Below are 23,297 nucleotides of genomic sequence, written 5' to 3' on the forward strand. Positions count from 1 at the left end.
GGTGGTTTTAGCTGATATGAAGACTTTCAGGTGTTTATATATGTTTAAGTATTTGGCAGACGCTTTTATCCAAAGCGACTTACATAAAATAATACATATAAAACAATCACTGCAAACATTATCATTTAAGGGAAGAATGTAATAGAAAATATCAATACAAAGTGTCAAGACAGAATAAACTCTCTGCTGCTGCAGCAACAGAGATACAGTCTATAGGTCCCTAAGATATATAGATATCTAATGTATTCATACATTGTTTATGTAGGATACACGCATATGTATATATAACCTAATCATATTGTTTCTTCAACTTAAAAATAGCTTACCGTTTTTTTCCCCCTTCTCTGGGATTATATTCCCAGTTTTGATCTCGGACGTCTGGTCACTTATAGCGTATAAGAATATTATATTACTGTTAAGCAAACTATGAATAATAAAACACGCCAAATCATGTGTCTGTTACACACGTACGACAAAAAAGCGCGTGAAAATCAGTGGTATTCAGTGAGGTAAAATGAATTAAATGCGCTGACAGTTCATTGCTCCTGCCAAATGAATTGCACTGAGTGGAGCGGATCACCACTCCAAGATGGCGGCCCCGCGCCTCGTCTGCGCCAGTAGGCAGTAGCGCTCTATGCTGCGTCTACTTATAAGATGTCTATGGTTATAACGTTAGCAGTGAGTTTGCAGCCTCACTGATTTAACTACACAGCAAATAAAAGTCACGTTACTTAGCCAATAAACGTTATCTTACATTCAAAACTTACCCTTCTTTGTGCAACTTCAAATGTCGAACGAAGTTGGAAGTTGTTGCGTCTCCGTCTGTAATATTCGAACTGCGTGATTTGCATACGGCAATTCGTTTTTTGTTGACCAAGTCGTAGTTTTTATACCCGAACGAAACCAACTTTAACATAATTGTTTATCACTGGCACATTGTTGGACCAACTCTTGTTCATTGGTTGTCCTGCAATTTGATTGGATGAATGCTGTGTGATGAAAACAACGTAGTTCTAATTTGATTGGCTGTTGTACTGACAGCACACCAGCTGACAGGAATAACACGCTGATAGACAGACGAAGAAAATGAAAAAAACGGAGCGCTCCCAAATAACTTTTTAAGCTTTGGATTTTGGGGAAAGTGGCAAGTCATGTCAAGTCAAAAGGCTCAAGTCCAAGTGAAGTCACAAGTCATTGATGTTAAAGTCTAAGTCGAGTTGCAAGTCTCTTTACATTTTGTCAAGTCGAGTCTAAAGTCATCAAATTCATGACTCGAGTCTGACTCGAGTCCAAGTCATGTGACTCGAGTCCACACCTCTGCCCTGTTGTCCTCCCGTCATAAAAAAAGGCTGTCCTCACTCAGGTCGCATGGAGCTGGAGGGGGCGTGGCCTCCAGCTCCGGCTGAAAATCGGGAGATTTTCGGGAGAATATTTGTCCCGGGAGGTTTTCGGGAGAGGCGCTGAATTTCGGGAGTCTCCCGGAAAATTCGGGAGGGTTGGCAAGTATGCGGTACGGGGGTGTCGGTTCGGTGCATAGGTGTACCGAACGAGTTTCCACACGGACATATTAAGTAGCGTACTGCACGTTGTGTAAACCAGTGTTTTTCAACCACTGTGCCGGGGCACACTAGTGTGCCGTGAGATACAGTCTGGTGTGCCGTGGAAGATGATCCAATTTCACCTATTTGGGTTAAAAATATTTTTTGCAAACCAGTAATTATAGTCTGCAAATGATGTGTTGTTGTTGAGTGTCGGTGCTGTCTAGAGCTCGGCAGAGTAACCGTGTAATACTCTTCCATATCAGTAGGTGGCAGCCAGTAGCTAATTGCTTTATAGATGTTGGAAACAGCGGGAGGCAGGGTGCAGGTAAAAAGGTGTCTAATACTTGAACCAAAAATAAACAAAAGGTGAGTGCCCCTAAGAAAAGGCATTGAAGCTTAGTGAAGGCTATGCAGAACAAAAATAAAACTGAACTGGCTACAAAGTAAACAAAAACAGAATGCTGGACGACAGCAAAGACTTACTGTGGAGCAAAGACGGCGTCCACAATGTACATCCGAACATGACATGACAATCAACAATGTCCCCACAAAGAAGGATGAAAACAACTGAAATATTCTTGATTGCTAAAACAAAGTAGATGCGGGAAATGTCACTCAAAGGAAGACATGAAACTGCTCCAGGAAAATACCAAAAAAAGAGAAAAAGCCACCAAAATAAGAGCGCAAGACAAGAAGTAAAACACTACACATAAGTCAGGGTGTGATGTGACAGGTGGTGACAGTAAACCTACTTTGAGACAAAAGCTATAGTCATGCATGCTTGGTGATGATTATTAATTGTTGGATGGTCACATCCCACAATTGCGACAACAACTTTTTACTATCAACTGAGTTTTGTTTTTTAATGATTTGTGCTGGTGGTGTGTCTCTGCATTTTTTTCAACGCCAAAAATGTGCCTTGGTTGAAAAAAGGTTGACAAACACTGGTGTAAACAATACTCAAAATGCCGGACATTTGAGGCATTTAAGAAACTCCGCCCTGACAGCCCCGCAAAAGAGGACATGTCCGGTGAAAAGAGGACGTATGGGCGGAGTTTCTTAAATGCCTCAAATGTCCGGCATTTTGAGTTATGGTTGCGTGTATTAAAGGGGAACATTATCACCAGACCTATGTAAGCGTCAATATATACCTTGATGTTGCAGAAAAAAGACCATATATTTTTTTAACCGATTTCCGAACTCTAAATGGGTGAATTTTGGCGAATTAAACGCCTTTCTATTATTCGTTCTCGGAGCGATGACGTCACAGTGTGACGTCACATCGGGAAGCAATCCGCCATTTTCTCACTTTCGTCGGTGTGTTGTCGGAGGGTGTAACAACACGAACAGGGACGGATTCAAGTTGCACCAGTGGCCCAAAGATGCGAAAGTGGCAAGAAATTGGACGAACCACACCCCCCTCCATGGACACATTTTGGCTTAAAAAGTAACGATAAAGGTGAAGTTATAACACTGAAACGCCTTCAGGAAGAGGAGCTTTAAGATATGGCTAGCTAGCTAGCGACTAACTTCTGCAGTGTTTTAGCTACTTCTAAATCACTAATCCTTGCCTCCATGGCGACAAATAAAGTAAGTTTCTTACACATACCATTATCACTGGAGGACGAGGAATAGATAAACATGCTTCACTACACACCGTAGGAGGATACAATAGCTCACTGTTAACAGGCTAGCGCTTCTCAATGTAAACAAATGCCTTGGGTGGATCTACACCTGACATCCACTGTAATGATACCAAGTACAGGAGCGTATCTAGTCGATACTACTTTGATTACATCGATATTTTTTAGCATCACCAATCTTTTTCCGTTTTTACAAACTCGGGAAATACGTCCCTGGACACATGAGGACTTACATTATGACGATTGTATGATCCTGTAACTACTTGGTATCGGATCGATACCCAAATGTGTAGTATCATTCAAAACAAATGTAAAGTATCAAACAAGAGAAGAATAAGTGATTATTACATTTTAACAGAAGTGTAGGTAGAACATGTTAAAAGAGAAAGTAAGCAGATATTAACAGTAAATGAACAAGTAGATTAATAATTTTTCTACCACTTGTCCTTAATAATGTAGACAAAATAATAGGTGTATAAATGACACAATACTTTACTGCATATGTCAGCAGACTAAATTAGGAGCCTTTGTTTGCTTACATATAAGCAATATATATATATATGTGTGTGTGTGTGTGTGTGTGTGTGTGTGTGTGTGTGTGTGTGTGTGTGTGTGTGTGTGTGTGTGTGTGTGTGTGTGTGTGTGTGTGTGTGTGTGTGTGTGTGTGTGTGTGTGTGTGTGTGTGTATATATATGTATATACACTCACATATACAGTATACGTGTATATGTATATACACACACATATATATATCTATATGTATGGCGTGAACACTTTCAAGAGCTCCTGAATCGGAACTCCACAGTGGAGATGGAAACCATCAACCAGATTCCTCAGCGACCCATAATGGAGCATTTGGGTGATCCTCCCACCGAAAATGAGGTCCAGGATGCCATCAGAAAACTGGGTAATAACAAGGCTTCCGGACCAGATGGGATACCAGCAGAAATATTAAAGCAAGGCGGACCAAAACTCCTTTGCCACATCCATAGCCTCATTGGTAAAATCTGGGATAAGGAGGAAATCCCAGCCGAACTCAGGGACGCCCTGATTGTCACCATCTTCAAGAAGGGAGATAAGGCGGACTGTGGCAACTACAGAGGCATCTCTCTCCTGTCCACAACAGGAAAAATACTGGCCCGTATTTTGGCAAACCGGTTATTGCCGCTGTCAGAAGAGATCCTCCCAGAGTCCCAGTGTGGCTTTCGTCCAGCTAGGGGAACATCGGACATGATTTTTGCAGTTCGTCAACTGCAAGAGAAATGTCGGGAACAACACCTGCCACTATACATGGCTTTCATTGACCTTACAAAGGCCTTTGATTCTGTGAACAGAACTGCCCTCTGGGGTGCCCTCTCCAAGATCGGATGCCCAGACAAGTATTTGAAGGTCTTGCGTCTGTTGCATGACGACATGACCGCAGTGGTAGTTGGAAATGGCGGCTCTGAAACGGCTCCCTTCAAAGTTGACACTGGTGTCAAGCAGGGCTGCATCATCGCACCAACCCTGTTTGCTATCTACATCTCAGCCATACTTCACCTCACCAGTCAAAACCTGCCTGAGTTCATATACCGGACAGACGGCGGGCTCTTCAACCTGAGGAGGTTAAGGTCAAAAAGCAAGGTGCTTATATCCTCCATTACAGAGCTTCAGTACGCAGATGACAATGCTCTAGTTGCTCATTCTGAGTTGGACCTCCAGAACATCATGGATGCTTTTGCCAGAGCGTACCGACTCCTGGGACTTGACATCAACATAAAGAAGACTCAGATCCTGTACCAACCGGCCCCTGACACACCCTCCCAACCCCCCACAATTTATGTGGACAACAACATCTTGGAAAACGTGGAGTATTTCGCTTATCTTGGCAGTCTTCTTTCAAAGAGAGCTGTCATCGATGCCGAGATCCACCACCGCATTGGTTGTGCCAGCGCAGCTTTTGCTAAGCTCAAGAAAATAGTTTTTGAGAATCGGGTCATCCAGACCAACATCAAGCTTCTTGTATATCAAGCTGTAGTTCTGCCCACTCTGCTCTATGGGGCTGATAGTTGGACCACCTACAGCAGACACCTGAAGGCTCTGGAGCAGTACCACCAGCGATGTCTCCGCAAGATCCTCAGGATCAGCTGGGAAGATAGGCGTACCAACATTAGTGTTCTGAAGGAAGCTAACATGCCCAGTATCACTACAACTGTCAGTCGGCACCAGCTGCGATGGACAGGCCATGTAATTCGCATGCCAGACAGTCGCCTTCCAAAACAGATGTTGTACGGACAACTGACGGAAGGACAACGCACCCAAGGGGGGCAGAAGAAGCGGTATAAAGATAACCTCAAAATCCATCTGAGGAAATGCTGCTTCAACCTCAACACCTGGGAGGAGACTGCCCACCAGAGGGTTTTGTGGAGAAGGATGGTCCATGAAGGCACAGCACGGTTAGAAAAGGACCTCCACCGTGCCGCGGAAACCAAGAGGCAACAAAGAAAGGAGAGATCCACTACCAAAACAGCTCCTCAGACCACCACCACAACCACCACTACTACCACGACAATCACGCACATATGCCCCCACTGCAATAGAGTCTGTTGATCACGGATTGGCCTCCACAGCCACCTGAGGACCCACAGATGACTAGACTCACCAACAGGAGGACTATCATACTCGCGTCGAGTGATCGCCAATGATATATGTATATACACTCACATATACAGTATACGTGTATATGTATATACACACACATATATATATCTATATGTGTATGTATGTATGTATGGGTGTATGTATATGTGCATGTATGTATGGATGGATGGATGTATATATATATATATATATATATATATATATATATGTATGTATGTAAGGTGGCTCCTTACATATATATATATATATATATATATATATATATATATATATATATATATATATGTATGTATGTAAGGTGGCTCCTTACACATATATATATATATATATATATATATATATATATATATATATATATATATGTATGTATGTAAGGTGGCTCCTTATATATATATATATATATATATATATATGTATGTAAGGTGGCTCCTCTCTGAGCTGCCACCTTAACGTGGTAGAGGAGTTTGCGTGTCCCAATGATCCTAGGAGCTATGTTGTCCGGGGGCTTCCATGCCCCCTGGTAGGGTCTCCCAAGACAAACAGGTCCTAGGTGAGGGATCAGACAAAGAGCAGCTCGAAGACTTCTATGGAAATGCAAGAACCGAGACTCAGATTTCCCTCGCCCGGATGCGGGTCACCGGGGCCCCCCTCCGGAGCCAGGCCCGGAGTTGGGGCACGATGGCGAGCGCCTGGTGGCCGGGCCTGTCCCCATGGGGCCCGGCCGGGCACAGCCCGAAGAGGCAACGTGGGTCCCCCCTCCAATGGGCTCACCACCCATAGCAGGGGCCATAGAGGTCGGGTGCAATGTGAGCTGGGCGGTAGCCGAAGGCAGGGCACTTGGCGGTCCGATCCTCGGCTACAGAAGCTAGCTCTTGGGACGTGGAACGTCACCTCGCTGGGGGGGAAGGAGCCTGAGCTAGTGCGCGAGGTAGAGAAGTTCCGGTTGGATATAGTCGGACTCACCTCGACGCACAGCAAGGGCTCTGGAACCAGTTCTCTCGAGAGGGGCTGGACTCTCTTCCACTCTGGCGTTGCCAGCAGTGAGAGGCGACGGGCTGGGGTGGCAATTCTTGTTGCCCCCCGGCTCAGAGCCTGCATGTTGGAGTTCAACCCGGTGGACGAGAGGGTAGCTTCCCTCCGCCTTCGGGTGGGGGGACGGGTCCTGACTGTTGTTTGCGCTTACGCGCCAAACAGCAGCTCAGAGTACCCACCCTTTTTGGATTCACTCGAGGGAGTACTTGAGAGTGCTCCCCCGGGTGATTCCCTCGTTCTACTGGGGGACTTCAACGCTCATATTGGCAACGACAGTGAAACCTGGAGAGGCGTGATTGGGAAGAATGGCCGCCCGGATCTGAACCCAAGTGGTGTTTTGTTATTGGACTTTTGTGCCCGTCACGGATTGTCCATAACGAACACCATGTTCAAGCATAAGGGTGTCCATATGTGCACTTGGCACCAGGACACCCTAGGCCGCAGTTCTATGATCGACTTTGTAGTTGTGTCATCGGATTTGCGGCCTCATGTTTTGGACACTCGGGTGAAGAGAGGGGCGGAGCTTTCTACCGATCACCACCTGGTGGTGAGTTGGCTGCGATGGTGGGGGAGGATGCCGGACAGACCTGGCAGGCCCAAACGCATTGTGAGGGTTTGCTGGGAACGTCTGGCAGAGTCTCCTGTCAGAGAGAGTTTCAATTCCCACCTCCGGAAGAACTTTGAACATGTCACGAGGGAGGTGCTGGACATTGAGTCCGAGTGGACCATGTTCCGCACCTCTATTGTCGAGGCGGCTGATTGGAGCTGTGGCCGCAAGGTAGTTGGTGCCTGTCGTGGCGGTAATCCTAGAACCCGTTGGTGGACACCGGCGGTGAGGGATGCCGTCAAGCTGAAGAAGGAGTCCTATCGGGTTCTTTTGGCTCATGGGACTCCTGAGGCAGCGGACAGGTACCGACAGGCCAAGCGGTGTGCGGCTTCAGCGGTCGCGGAGGCAAAAACTCGGACATGGGAGGAGTTCGGGGAAGCCATGGAAAACGACTTCCGGACGGCTTCGAAGCGATTCTGGACCACCATCCACCGCCTCAGGAAGGGGAAGCAGTGCACTACCAACAGCGTGTATGGTGCGGATGGTGTTCTGCTGACCTCGACTGCGGAAGTTGTGGATCGGTGGAGGGAATACTTCGAAGACCTCCTCAATCCCACCAACACGTCTTCCTATGAGGAAGCAGTGCCTGAGGAATCTGTGGTGGGCTCTCCTATTTCTGGGGCTGAGGTTGCTGAGGTAGTTAAAAAGCTCCTCGGTGGCAAGGCCCCGGGGGTGGATGAGATCCGCCCGGAGTTCCTTAAGGCTCTGGATGCTGTAGGGCTGTCTTGGTTGACAAGACTCTGCAGCATCGCGTGGACATCGGGGGCAGTACCTCTGGATTGGCAGACCGGGGTGGTGGTTCCTCTCTTTAAAAAGGGGAACCGGAGGGTGTGTTCTAACTATCGTGGGATCACACTCCTCAGCCTTCCCGGTAAGGTCTATTCAGGTGTACTGGAGAGGAGGCTACGCCGGATAGTCGAACCTCGGATTCAGGAGGAACAGTGTGGTTTTCGTCCTGGTCGTGGAATTGTGGACCAGCTCTATACTCTCGGCAGGGTCCTTGAGGGTGCATGGGAGTTTGCCCAACCAGTCTACATGTGCTTTGTGGACTTGGAGAAGGCATTCGACCGTGTCCCTCGGGAAGTCCTGTGGGGAGTGCTCAGAGAGTATGGGGTTTCGGACTGTCTGATTGTGGCGGTCCGCTCCCTGTATGATCAGTGTCAGAGCTTGGTTCGCATTGCCGGCAGTAAGTCGGACATGTTTCCGGTGAGGGTTGGACTCCGCCAAGGCTGCCCTTTGTCACCGATTCTGTTCATAACTTTTATGGACAGAATTTATAGGCGCAGTCAAGGCGTTGAGGGGATCCGGTTTGGTGGCTGCAGGATTAGGTCTCTGCTTTTTGCAGATGATTTGGTCCTGATGGCTTCATCTGGCCAGGATCTTCAGCTCTCACTGGATCGGTTCGCAGCTGAGTGTGAAGCGACTGGGATGAGAATCAGCACCTCCAAGTCCGAGTCCATGGTTCTCGCCCGGAAAAGGGTGGAGTGCCATCTCCGGGTTGGGGAGGAGATCTTGCCCCAAGTGGAGGAGTTCAAGTACCTCGGAGTCTTGTTCACGAGTGAGGGAAGAGTGGATCGTGAGATCGACAGGCGGATCGGTGTGGCGTCTTCAGTAATGCGGACGCTGTATCGATCCGTTGTGGTGAAGAAGGAGCTGAGCCGGAAGGCAAAGCTCTCAATTTACCGGTCGATCTACGTTCCCATCCTCACCTATGGTCATGAGCTTCATGACCGAAAGGACAAGATCACGGGTACAAGCGGCCGAAATGAGTTTCCTCCGCCGGGTGGCGGGGCTCTCCCTTAGAGATAGGGTGAGAAGCTCTGTCATCCGGGGGGAGCTCAAAGTAAAGCCGCTGCTCCTCCGCATCGAGAGGAGCCAGATGAGGTGGTTCGGTCATCTGGTCAGGATGCCACCTGAGCGCCTCCCTAAGGAGGTGTTTAGGGCATGTCCGACCGGTAGGAGGCCACGGGGAAGACCCAGGACACGTTGGGAAGACTATGTCTCCCGGCTGGCCTGGGAACGCCTCGGGATCCCCCGGGAGGAGCTGGACGAAGTGGCTGGGGAGAGGGAAGTCTGGGCTTCCCTGCTTAGGCTGCTGCCCCCGCGACCCGACCTCGGATAAGCGGAAGAAGATGGATGGATGGATGGATATATATGTATGTGTATATATATATGTGTGTGTGTGTGTGTATATGTATATACACACACATATATATGTATGGATGTATGTATATATGTATGTATATACATATATGTATGTATATAATATATGTATATGTGTATATATATATGTATATGTGTGTATATATATATATATATATATATATATATATATATATATATATATACAGATACATATATGCAGATACATATATGTATACATACACACACACACACATATATATATATACATACATATATATAAATATATATATGTATGTATATATATATGTATATATATATATATATATATATGTATAAATATATGTATATATATATATGTATATATATATATATGTATATATATATATGTATATATATATATATATATATATATGTATATATATATATATATATATATATATATAATATATTTATATATATAATATATTTATATATATATATATATATATATATGGGCAAATAGTCACAACTGCCTGGCCACAGAACAACGTCCAAGCCATTGTTTAGCTGTGTAAATGGCAAGAGTGCAGAGGTAACTAAAATAGAAGGGAAGTCATTTGATTTCTCCCTCTGTCTTACTTCCTCTCCCACAGCAGGTAGCCGTGCATGTCTGGCATAATTACATCCAGACCTCAAAGGTCTGCTTTTTTCCTACCAAAGTCCAAGCTTCCACGGGGAGGATTTTCTAAGAAACAGAGGGAGGCCCAATATCTTATATAATGTGTTGATGTGCCAATCAGTTCTTCTTCTAAATGTCCACTACAGTACATAAAACATTATGAATAATTAGATTTTGTTTCAATCTTCAAAGGCTTCCTCTTCATGTGACATGGTTAGTAGGGGTGCTCAGGTCTATCCAAATATCAATTGTGCCAAAAATAAATGTTCTACTGTGCTGCCTATGCCAAAAATAAATAATTATAATAATAAAACAATGAATAAATGTAGGAAAAATATATTTTTTTAAATGGCTAAATAATACAATGATAAAAATCCATTGTGCCGATACCAAAGTTAGTATCCGTGTAAAATCTACAATACTGTGTTGTTGTATGTGCTCATAAAACATACTTGTCACTATCAAATAAACTCAATTAATAAAATAAACATGGTGAGGACATTTTTCCCAATTTATTTTACAAGTATTTGTGGATTTGGTTGGTTTTTTTGTTTTTATATTTATATAATGCTACACTGTTTACAAACTTGGACAAAGGGGGCTATAGTTATAATTATAACACACAATATGAATATATAAATGTATGTATCTGTACATATGTATATGTGTATATATGTATATGTGTAAATATGTATATGTAAATATATATGTATATGTTTATGTGTATATGTATGTATGTGTATATATGTATGTATGTATGTATGTGTATATGTATTTATGTGTATATATGTATGTATGTATACAGTATGTATGTGTATATGTATATATATACATACATACACATATATATATATGTGTATGTATGTGTATATATGTATATGTATATGTGTATATGTATTTATATGAGTATATATTATATAATAGAGAGCGAGAGAGAGAGAGAGAGAGAGAGAAAATATTTGATTATTTACGTTTGATTATTAACAATCCGGGTAGGGTGTTATATGTATGTATATATGTGTGTGTATGAGTATGTATGTGTATATATTTTATTTTCTATGTTTGTTTGTTTTGTTTGTTTTATTCTGATTATAGTCACAAAAAAGTAATTATAGGAAGACTTTTTTTTTTAATGACATAATCAATACCTGGTATCGTTACATGGCTATGTAACGTGCGGTATCGCCCACCCCCAATGCTTCGCAAAGCAGAACAAGTGAGTCAAGAGAGTAATCCGTAACGTACTCAATAGTCCGAGTCCCCGGATGAACGCATGCGCAAAAGCCACCTAGGCGGCGGTGTACCATCTTGTCACCGTGTCATCTTCGTGACGTCCAACAGCTGGGTGGAACTGGGACTCAATAACTTGCTTGTGTGACGTTTTCCAAAGGCATGGAAGTCGGGTTGTGAAATAAGCCCCGTCGTCGTATTTAGAAAGTTTATCACCCCGCGTCGTGTCATGGATTTTAATGTCAAGCGCTTTGCCGCAGACGCCGGCACCTTCCTGAGTCGTGCCGTGCAAGTAAGTTCTCAACTGTCTTACTAGTTTAGCGTGCTAATTAGCCGCTAGCTTAACCCTCATAGCGAAACAGGTTTTTATTTATTTTCTTACTTCGAACAATAATGTATTAATATTAATTAATGTGTATCACGGCTGTGTGTGTCAAAAAGTCAGAGGACGTCCATTAGTCAGTAGTTGGCTACTGTAAGCATCAATGCAGGCCGACATTGTCATTTGCTATACTTTCTTGCTAATATGCGTGTCATAATACCAGCCACCCCAAAGGGACAAGCGGTAGGAAATGGATGGATGGATAATAACTTCTTCGGTTTGGCGCGGTTGGAAGAGTGGCCGTGCCAGCAACCTGAGGGTTCCTGGTTCGATCCCCAATCTACCAACCTAGTCACGTCCGTTGTGTCCTTGAGCAAGACACTTCACCCTTGCTCCTGATGGGTCGTGGTTAGGCTCCCGCCATCAATGTGTGAATGTGGAAATAGTGTCAAAGTACTTTGAAGGTAGAAAAGCGCTATACAAGTATAACCCATTTACCATTTCGTGTGGGTTAAAGTTCACAGAGGAGAAGCTTGGCCAGGCGGAGAAGACCGAGTTGGATGCCCACTTGGAGAATCTGTTGATCAGAGCCGAGAACACCAAGCAATGGACCGAGAAGATCATGAAGCAGACGGAAGTCCTTCTACAGCCCAACCCAAGTAAGACCGTCTTCAAGTCAAAGGGCGTATGAAATCCTTAGAAACGCATGTAGAGTTTGTATGCAGAAAGGACACCTCCAAGTCGGTGTCATAAACTTCCATATGCAGGATTGGTGTGTGACATCTGGACGCTGACCGGTCTTGTCGAAAACACCAAATCAAATTGATTTGCTCTACTCTTGCCAAAGTTCCCATGAAGCATTGATCTTCAAACATTATTTGTCCTGAAGTTGCATTGACTGTCTTAGGCTATGTCTACACCAGTGGTTCTTAACCTGGGTTCGATCGAACCCTAGGGGTTCGGTGGTTCGGCGGAATAACCTGCCTCGAATTCTCACTGGCATTGAAAGTAAACCGGTTTTTAAAAGGAAACTAATATTTTATCTGAGTCTGTAAATTAGTTTGCTTGTTGATGATTTTTGTTGTTTGGTTTTGTATTGTGGAGTTATATTGATATTAGGGATGTCCGATAATATTGGGCTGCCTATATTATCGGCCGATAAATGCTTTAAAATGTAATGTTGGAAATTATCGGTATCAGTTTCATAATTATCGGTATCGGTTTCTAAAAGTAAAATGTATGACGTTTTAAAACGCCGCTGTGTACACGGACGCAGGGAGAGATACAGAGTGCCAATAAACCTTAAAGGCATTTCCTTTGCGTGCGTGCCATCCGAGTCACATAATATCTACCGGCTGTTCTCATCACGAATTAATGGAATGCATACTTGGTCAACAGCCATACAGGTCACACTGAGGGTGGCCGTATAAACAACTTTAACACTGTTACAATTATGCGCCACACTGTGAACCCACACCAAACAGGAATGACAAACACATTTCGGGAGAACATCCGCACCGTAACGCAACATAAACACAACAGAACAAATACCCAAAATCCCTTGCAGTACTAACTCTTCCGGGACGCTACAATATAAACCCCACCCACCCCTACCCCGCCCACCTCAACCTCTAGTCTCTCTCAGGGAGAACATGTCCCAAATTCCAAGCTGCTGTTTGGATAGATAGATAGATAGATAGTACTTTATTGATTCCTTCAGGAGAGTTCCCTCAGGAAAATTTAAATTCCAGCAGCAGTGTACAGAAATGAGATCTAATTTAAAAAGTACAAATTAAATAATGGGGTTATAAATGGAAACAGAATAGAAAAATAAAAAGCAACAATGACAATAAAAATATAACAGTAAAATAAGAATATAACAAGAGAAACTAGGCGGTAGTGACCATGTTATGAAAAAGTATTGCACTGTTATTGTTTTTAGGCATGTTAAAAAAAAAAAAGCACTTTGTGACTTCAATAATAAATATGGCAGTGCCATGTTGGCATTTTTTTCCATAACTTGAGTTGATTTATTTTGGAAAACCTTGTTACATTGTTTAATGTATCCAGCGGGGCATTGTTAATTCCACGACTGTATTTATCGGTATCGGTTGATATCGGTATCGCTTGATATTGGTATCGGTAATTAAGAGTTGGACAATATCGGATATCTGTAAAAAAGCCATTATCGGACATCGCTAATTGATAAGGTAATTAATATTCTGAGTCTGTAAATTAGTTTGTTGGTTGATGATTTCTATTTGTTTCTGTATTGTGTAGTTCTAATTATATGCTTTTACTTGTACTTAGGGCTGGGCGATATATCGAATATACTCAATATATCGCGGGTTTGTCTCTGTGCGATATAGAAAATGACTATATCGTGACATTCGAGTATACGTTCTCACGCAGTTGCTTTTAGCTGCGGGCATTACACTACAGGCGTTTCTCATTCTTTCTTGTCTCTCCTTCTCACAGAGACATAAAACAAGCGCACCTTACATACTGTCGCGCGTGCAACGTCATACGCCCTCGCGGAGCAGAGAGGGAGCGGCATGGGTACGTTAGCTGTGGTGCTAGCGGAGTGGTGCGAGTGATAATACGAGAGAAAGAAGGTGCCAATCTAGTAACAAATGAAGGAATAATTCATTCCAAAAAAAACAGCAGGGGATCCATCGTTTGGCGGTGGTTTGGCTTCAAGCGGAAAGATGTTGAACAGACAATCGTAATATGTCAAGTATGCAGCAAAAGCGTTGCTACAAATAGTAGCAGCACTGCTAATGTGTAGCATCATTTGAAAAGTCACCCGCTAGAGAATGAAGAGTGCTTGAAACTCCGCATGTCAACATCTGCGTTCGGTGCCACACCCACAAAATTGCCAAGCAACCATTTCCACATCAACACCGTATGAAAAAGAAATAGTCAACAATAGAAGGAGATAACGTCCGCAAGAACCTACCACATAGCGAAGGACATACACTATTTGATTTCCTATTATGCAGCTCATTTTTATTTGACAGTTATTGAAATATCTTGTGTGACATCATGCACAAAAGTGCACTTTATTTGTTTTAAACTATTGTAGTGGCGTTCTGTACAAAAAGTGCACTTTAATTTAGTGTTGTTTTGATATGTCATCTTAGTGACATCATGCACAAAAGTGCACTAATAGCTTGTTTTAAAATGTCTCTGACAATCTTGCACTTTCTGTTTGGAAATGACATGAATGTTTGTGCCACTGCTTGATAACTGTTTAATAAATACACTTTTGCTAAATTGACTTAGTTGTGATTTCCCTCTCTGCATAAAAGTTTAAAAGTAGCATATATTAATGCAGTATGAAGAAGAATGTTTTAATGTAGACACATAGAATCATCATACTGCTGTGATTATATGCATCAAGTGTTCATTCAAGGCTAAGGCAAAATATGGAGATATATATGGTGTATCGTGACATGGCCTAAAAATATCGAGATATTAATAAAAGGCCATATCGCCCAGCCCTAAGTGGAGCACATGTGAGCGACGTCAGACGTGCACATGCACTGAGGTTCAACAGCAACTCTTCAGAACAACAATGCTCTCAACGTTTTGGTGTCGACAAATGGAAAAGTATCCGGTTATTGCTAAGAAATCCCTGGAATTTTTTATACCATTCGTTACAACATATCTTGGCGAGCAATCCTTTTCGAGGATGCTGGACATAAAAAAAAGGAAAAGGAATAGATTTTGCTGTGAAAATGACATGAGTGGCACTTGCCAAGGTGAAGCCACGCATATCTGAACTGGTCTCTCGAAGGCAACAGCAGAAGTCACACTGATTAGCAGGTGTGTCATTTGTTGTGAGTCCATGCACTGTCTTGGTTTTGTTCTTTGAACAGGGTGATGTTCATGCACGGTTCATTTTGTGCACCAGTAAAAAAAAAACATAACTTTGTCTTGAATTTGAAAAAAAAACATTTTATTTTTCACTAAAGAAGGGTTGCGGAATGCTCATATGAAACTGGTGGGGTTCGGTACCTCCAACAAGGTTAAGAACCACTGGTCTACACTAAGCCGGATAACACCTTTAAACAAATAATTATTTAGCCTAAGCCCCATTTCAGCCACACTAACCCATCGTTTAAGGCAGGGGTGCTCACCCTTTTTCTGCAGGCGAGCTACTTTTCATTTGATCAAGTCGTGGGGATCTACCTCATTCATATATATAATTTATATTTACTTATTTATGAAACATATGTTTTTGTTCACAAGTTAAAGGTGTTTAATGATAATACAAGTATGTTTAACACATATAGTTAATATTGTTAATACATTAAAGGTGTTTAATGAAAATACAAGTATGTTTAATACATATAGTTAATATTGTTAACAAGTTAAAGGTGTTTAATGATAATAAAAGCATGTTTAACACATATAGTTAATATTGTTAACAAGTTAAAGATGTTTTATGATAATGCAAGCATGTTTAACACATATAGTTAATATTGTTAATAAATTAAAGGTGTTTAATGATAATACAAGAATGTTTAACACATAGTTAATATTGTTAACAAGTTAAAGGTGTTTAAAGATAATACAAGCATGTTTAACACTTATAGTCAATATTGGTAATAAGTTAAAGGTGTTTAAAGATAATACAAGCATGTTTAACACATATAATTAATAGTGTTAAGTTAAAGGTGTTTAATGATAATACAATCATGTTTAACACATATAGTTAATATTGTTAAATAAGTTAAAAGTGTTTAAAGATAATACAAGCATGTTTAGCACATATAGATTCCTTTCTTTCATGAAGACAAGAATATAAGTTGGTGTACCGGTATTACCTGATTCTGATGACTTGCATTGATTGGAATCAGACAGTGGTGCTGATAAGGTCCGCATTTTCGAATGGAGGAGATAAAAAGTCCTCCTTTCTGTCCAATACAACATGAAAGTGGTTGGTTTTTGGCATCTTATTTGTCCAGCTTCCGTACTCCTTTGTATACACTTAACAAGAAATACATTGTTGGCAAACTCCGTAGCTTGCTAGCTTGTGCACGCCAGCTTTCTGAGACTCTTATTTTGGTAGCGCAGGCAGGATGAAGAAGCGCTTTTATTGTGCAACTGTGCAGTCGGTCTTTGGAGTTTTGACGACAGGTACGGCGCCAGAGTCTGTTGAAATAAAGTGTTTCTCGCCTTCCTGTCGGTAATTTTAATGAGCTGGCAGCAGCCAGCGTCATCTCAGAAGACCCTCGGGTGCCGTGAATGTCAATTAAGTGACGAAATTGACGTCATCATGAAGATTTATGATCGCTCATTTTTAGGACTATTTTTTTAATGCCTGGCTGGTGATCGACTGACACACCCTCCACGATCGACCGGTAGCTCGCGATCGACGTAATGAGCACCCCTGGTTTAAGGTAACCCTCCTCGGATAATTTTTTACAGGGGTAAGTGCGCCGTGTATTTCTTGAATATCCGGCTCTTAGCTTTGTATGGACGGAACACGACACTGGATATTGTTCAGATAAGTTAAATGTAAGAACTTGCAGGCTAAGCAACACTGGAGGTGACTATGACGTGTGCATTCTCCATGCGCATTTTCCGCGCATGCCTATTAGGGCGCGTTGCGCCGGCGGGAGGAGGGGGTCTCAAACGGTAGCATGGTTGTGTTATCCGGCTTAGTGTAAACGGGGCCTAAGCCGGATAAGGTTATCCAGGGTAAATCCCACCTAACCTTATCCGTGTCCACACACAACAATGCAACCGTTTAAGACCCCCTCCCCCTCCATCCGCCAGCGCAACGAGACCTAATACGCATGCGCGAAAAATGCACATGTCATAGTCACCTCCAGTGTTGCTTTGTGTGCAAGTTCTTAATTTTAACTTATCTGAACAATATCCAGTGTTGTGGTATTTCAATGAACTGGAATCCAGTGTGCTGTGGGGCCCTATTGTAGTGAATCACACCTGAGACAACATAAATCAAATCTTTAATAAACACGTGAAAGTACACAAAGTGGCAAAGAACATTTTACAACAATCAATCGAGGGATCTCGATCTCTGGTCAGGACCCCCCCTCACTCTTTTGCCTTCCCCTTCATTGTCCATTCTTTTTTGGTGACTTTATATACTCTGGACCTAGACGTTGAGTCCGCGACGTACAATAACTGATGCAGTCTGCTTTGCCAGTCCAAAAGCATTCACCGTTCTCTGTAATGTTCCCTCGACGGCCAGGTAATACAAAGCACACGCTACCTTTTTTTATCACATCCACTGGAGCCCTCATTCTCGTTGACTCTCCTTCGACAAAGTGATGACGTTTTTCGGTTAGTAGAATACCAGTTGACCTGGACATTCGAAAGTTCTGTTTCCGTCTGAGAAGTGTTGTATCCCAAATAGCTGCAATCACTTTCTCTTAAGGTATTCATGTATGATTTCCACAAGAAAAAGGAGACACACGGGCATGTCTGGATGACTCGCCTCTATATTTCCAGTGGTTAGCTCCGAGTTACGAAACCGCTTGTTATGAAGCTGGCTGTGGCGCATTCTTTCTGACGTCACTTCTTGTGTGGGGCGCGGTCTTTCTGGCGTCACTTCCTCTCCGAACTCAGTGTGTAAACGATCGATGAGTCCATACAAAGCTAAGAGCCGGCGATTCAAGAAATACACGGCGCACTTACCCGTGTAAAAAGTTGTCCGAGGAGGGTTACCTTAAACGATAGTTTAGTGTGGCTGAAACGGGGCTTAGGCTAAATAATTATTAGTTTCCGAACTAACAAAGGTCTTAACTCATTCTCATTTTATGCCACATCAATGTGGAATGTGCTCCCAACAGGTATAAAAGAAAGGGCATCTCTATCCTCCTTCAAAACCGCAATAAAAGTTCACCTCCAGGCGTGTGTGTGCCCACTACTTGCTGTCCATATCCTACCAAGTCAGACCTACACTGTTCCAATATCAATTGTTGATGACTGATGATAACAACCAAACCCAACCCGGATTGTAAATAATTCAATGTGATGATCTTGTGTGATGACTGTATTATGATGATAGTATATATATCTGTATCATGAATCAATTTAAGTGGACCCCGACTTAAACAAGTTGAAAAACTTAATCGGGTGTTACCATTTAGTGGTCAATTGTACGGAGTATGTACTTCACTGTGCAACCTACTAATAAAAGTCTCAATCAATCAATCAGTTTAAAGGGTTATCCGGCTTCGTATAGACATAGCCTAAATTGATTTGCTCTACTTTTGCCAATGTTCCCATGAAGCATTGATCTTCAAACATTATTTGTCCTGAAGTTGCATTGACGGTCTAAGTCATGGGTTTGGCGCTTTTTTTTTTGGTCTTCACTGTATTGAATTTACTTCCCGGACTCTTCCCTCGTGACTTTGTAATTGAGTTTTCTGTAATTTCCAGATGTGCGACTGGAGGAATTTGTGTATGAGAAACTGGAAAAAAAGGCCCCGACGCGCATGAACAACCATGAACTGCTAGGCGAGTCCATGATCGACTCAGGAAGTGAATTTGGTCCTGGAACCGCTTATGGTGCGTATCTATTTGACGTGTATTTTTCTATGGTCGGGCTTGAGCTTTCTAGATTGTACCGTCACCTGTCCGGTGCGACAATGGGACTGATGTGTTGTTTGTGCTGCTCGCTATTGCAGGAAATGCTTTGATAAAATGCGGCGAGACTCAGAAGCAGATTGGCGGGGCGGAGCGGGAGTTGATTCAAAGTTCTGCCATCAATTTCCTGACCCCTTTCAGGAACTTTCTGGAGGGGGACTTCAAAACGATCCTGGTGAGTTGGTCTTATCCGACGCCCCTGACTCCCGATTTTGTTTCTCTTTTCCTCCGAAATATTTGATATAATTACCGTATTTTCCGGACCATAGGGCACACCGGATTATAAGGGGCACTACCGATGGTCTATTTTCGACCTTTTTTCATATATAAAGCGCACTGGATTATAGGGCGCATTAAAGGAGTCAAATTATTATTATTTTTTTTCTAAATGTAAAAGACTTCCTTGTGGTCTACATAACATGTAATCGTGGTTCTTTGGTCAAAATGTTGCATAGATGATGTTTTACAGATCATCTTCAAGTCGCTTTCTGACAGTCGCTTCAGGATGTGCCGTTTTGTGGGCAGTCTTATTTACGTGGCTCACCTTCGACAGCGTCTTCTCCCCGTCATCTTTGTTGTAGCGGTGTAGCGTGCAAGGACGGGAGTGGAAGAAGTGTCAAAAGATGGAGCTAACTGTTTTAATGACATTCAGACTTTAATAATAAGAAGAATAATAATAACTGGGATTTATATAGCGCTTTTCTAAGTACCCAAAGTCGCTTTACATGTAGAACCCATCATTCATTCACCCCTAGTGGTGGTAAGCTACTTTCATAGCCACAGCTGCCCTGGGGTAGACTGACTGAAGCGTGGCTGCAATTTGCGCCAACGGCCCCTCCAACCACCACCTATCATTCATCATTCAGTTCACCGGTGTGAGTGGCACCGGGGGCAAAGGGTGAAGTGTCCCGCCCAAGGACACAACGGCAGTGATTTTTGGATGGTAAGAGGCGGGGAGCAAACCTGCAACCCTCAGGTTCTTGGCACGGTTGCTCTACCCACTACGCCATGCCGCCTTCAATCAATTACGGAGCAGCATCTCCTCATCCGGAAACAACAAGAAGGCCAGAAATGTGTCCTGTGAAAAACCGTCCGACCGGAACTCTCTAATAACTAAAGTTCCTTGGGTGAATAATGTAAACTCACTACACCGGTATGTTTTAGCGCCTTCATGGCGAGTTTACTGACAGATATAAGTTAGAATTTTACACTACTTTATATTAGAAATGGCAGCAGCGGAGGATGAATGTCCCATAACAAGATAGAGAAAAAGAAGAAGCTTATCGACTATGGCGTTTCACGGACTACAAAGGCGGAGGTGCGCAATTTTTCAGGATTTATGCAGATCCCAAATACAGATCAGCAGGTACCAGAAGGTAAGAAAAGTTTGCTTTTGCATAATATTGCGAAACAAAATGCCAGATAATGTCTTATGTTATACACACACCATAATAATACTCCTATGTTTAATGCGCCGACAATCCATCAAGCGGTGCGGCTTCATAGCTTACCAAAGTCCTACTAAAATATTTTGATGGATTTTTGAGCGCCGTGTGTAATGTTCTATATTTTCAATGGAGCATATTATATGTTGGTGTTTACTTGAGTCATATTGCAGTCTACACATCTCTTATGTTTGACTGCCATCTACTGGTCACACTTATCATTATACCATGGACCAAATAAAATTGCTTCGAGGTCGGTAAGCAAAACCAGAATTATTCCATACATTAGGCGCACCGGGTTATAAGGTGCACTGTCGAGTTTTGATGGGAAAAAAAAGAATTTTCAGTGCGCCTTATAGTCCGGAAAATACGGTAATTATCAGACCCTGCGATGAGGTGGCGACTTGTCCAGGGTGTACAGGGTGTACCCTGAACGGAATAAGCGGTAGAAGATGGATGGATGGATACTTTATAATGCACATACAATGACATGATGACATCACAAATATGCAACCTAACTGCAGGGGAGGAGAGAAGTTTAGGAACCATAATAAAGACTAATGACAAACAGGGTAGGGCTGGACAATGATTCGATTTCGATTATGGCTTCTCACGATTATGAAAATATAATAGTAAAAAAAAAAGATTCATGTGTCGCGCAACGGGCAAGCAATTTCCTGACGGGGAGCGAATGAGTGATAAAAGAGCACATCTACTTCAAGTTTGGAATGTCACCATGGTTGCTACTTTTTATTTGACACAGCGCGAGTATGCCTTATCAATAATCACTGAACTCAACAAAAAAACGAAGGCCGTAAGATTTCCACGTTTACGTAACCGCGGACAGAGTCACATAGTGGTTAGAGTGTCCGCCCTGAGATCGGTAGGTTGTGAGTTCAAACCCCGGCCGAGTCATACCAAAGACTATAAAAAATATGACCCGTTACCTCCCTGTTTGGCACTGTTGGAAATGGGGGGTTAAATCACCAAAAATGATTCCCGGGCGTGGCCATTGCTGCTGCCCACTGCTCCCCTCACCTCCCAGGGGGTGATCAAGGGTGATGGGTCAAATGCAGAGAATAATTTCGCCACACCTAGTGTGTGTGTGTGACAATCATTGTGTCTCGACGGGATCACCACCTTATCGTGGTGAGGCACTTTGCGTGTCTCCATGACCCCTAGAGCTACGTCGGCTGGAGTCTCGCACTCCTGGCAGGGTCACCCAAGCCGAACAGGTCGAAGGGTAGAGACCAGACTAAGAGTGATCCCAAACCACAAGACCTCAACGGCAGAGCAGGCGGAGGGCGGTGGGTGTGAGAACCACCACAACGGCTGCAAAGGCGGAAGAAGGCGCCCCACAACCATGTGGGTTAAACCGGGAGGCAGTATGGCTACGGGAGTAAACCCCAAATGAAAAATCTGTGCTCCGGGGACACACACATGGGCAGGTTTCCAGCAGACCGGATCTCTGGCTGACTGGATCTCTGGCAGTCCCCTGCAACTGCACTCACCTGAAGGTCGTCTCGAGTTTCTCTCGTGCCACTGGAATATGGTGGATGTGGCCAAGATTGTGGGGGAAGGAACTGCGCGCACCATCCCTCACACAAATACACTCTTTGCGCAGGCTTCAGCTTCTTCCGAAAAGTCTTCTGGCGACAGGATAAAGCGACGGGGGCAGGTCAAGGATGTGACTGGAAGCTCCTAGCTTGAATCCTGCACAGAGGCGGCATGGGTGTGATGGTCGTTGTGAAGATTGGGATCAGGAACATGATCTTCCTTCGGCAGCTGCCCATGTGACTGAGCAGCCCTATTTAGGGTCCGCACTGCTCACCCCAAATTGGGGAAGGGTCTAGAAAAGGTGACCCAAAAATTGTTTGTTCCTCACACCTGGGTGGCAAACCGAAGCCACCAAGGCATCCCCTACTGCGGTCGAAAACATAACAAAGGAAAGTATATGACTATACACCTGGCTACCTGGAATGTTCGCACCCTCCTCGACACGCAGGATGGGACGGAGAGACCTCATAGACGGACGGCGCTCATTGCACATGAGCTCAAGAGATACAATGTCGACATCGCAGCACTCATTGAAACTCGGTTGTCGGGTGAAGACTCCCTGACAGAAGTCGGTGAAGGCTATACCTTCTTCTGGAAGGGTCTCCCGGAAGGCGAACGTAGGCTCCATGGAGTTGGTTTTGCTGTAAAAAGCAAACTACTCAATAACATCCCAGAATCCCCCCAAGGCATCAGTGAGCGGCTCATGACCTGGCGTATCCCCCTGGTGAAAGGCCGGTTTGCTACGCTACTCAGTGCGTATGCCCCTACCTTGGATGCTGATAGTAACATCAAAGATGCCTTCTACGAGTCTCTTGCGGCTGCCCTATCCAGAGTCCCTAAGTCCGATAAGC

The 23,297-nt window shown here is 43.5% G+C and overlaps 1 protein-coding gene across 1 annotated transcript in view; it reads left to right on the forward strand.

Annotated features, from left to right (window-relative positions):
• Positions 1 to 11,580: 11,580 nt before the first annotated feature.
• sh3glb1a (SH3-domain GRB2-like endophilin B1a) overlaps positions 11,581 to 23,297 on the forward strand; it is a 30,210-nt gene continuing 18,493 nt past the window's right edge. Inside the window, exons 1-4 of the mRNA XM_061965859.2 lie at positions 11,581 to 11,788; positions 12,336 to 12,477; positions 19,238 to 19,366; positions 19,486 to 19,619. Coding sequence (XP_061821843.1) covers positions 11,726 to 11,788; positions 12,336 to 12,477; positions 19,238 to 19,366; positions 19,486 to 19,619 — 468 coding nt within the window. The 5' untranslated portion in view covers positions 11,581 to 11,725. The remainder of the gene's footprint in view (positions 11,789 to 12,335; positions 12,478 to 19,237; positions 19,367 to 19,485; positions 19,620 to 23,297) is intronic.

Source organism: Nerophis lumbriciformis, linkage group LG07 (assembly GCF_033978685.3).
Source record: "Nerophis lumbriciformis linkage group LG07, RoL_Nlum_v2.1, whole genome shotgun sequence".
Lineage (NCBI taxonomy): Eukaryota > Metazoa > Chordata > Actinopteri > Syngnathiformes > Syngnathidae > Nerophis > Nerophis lumbriciformis.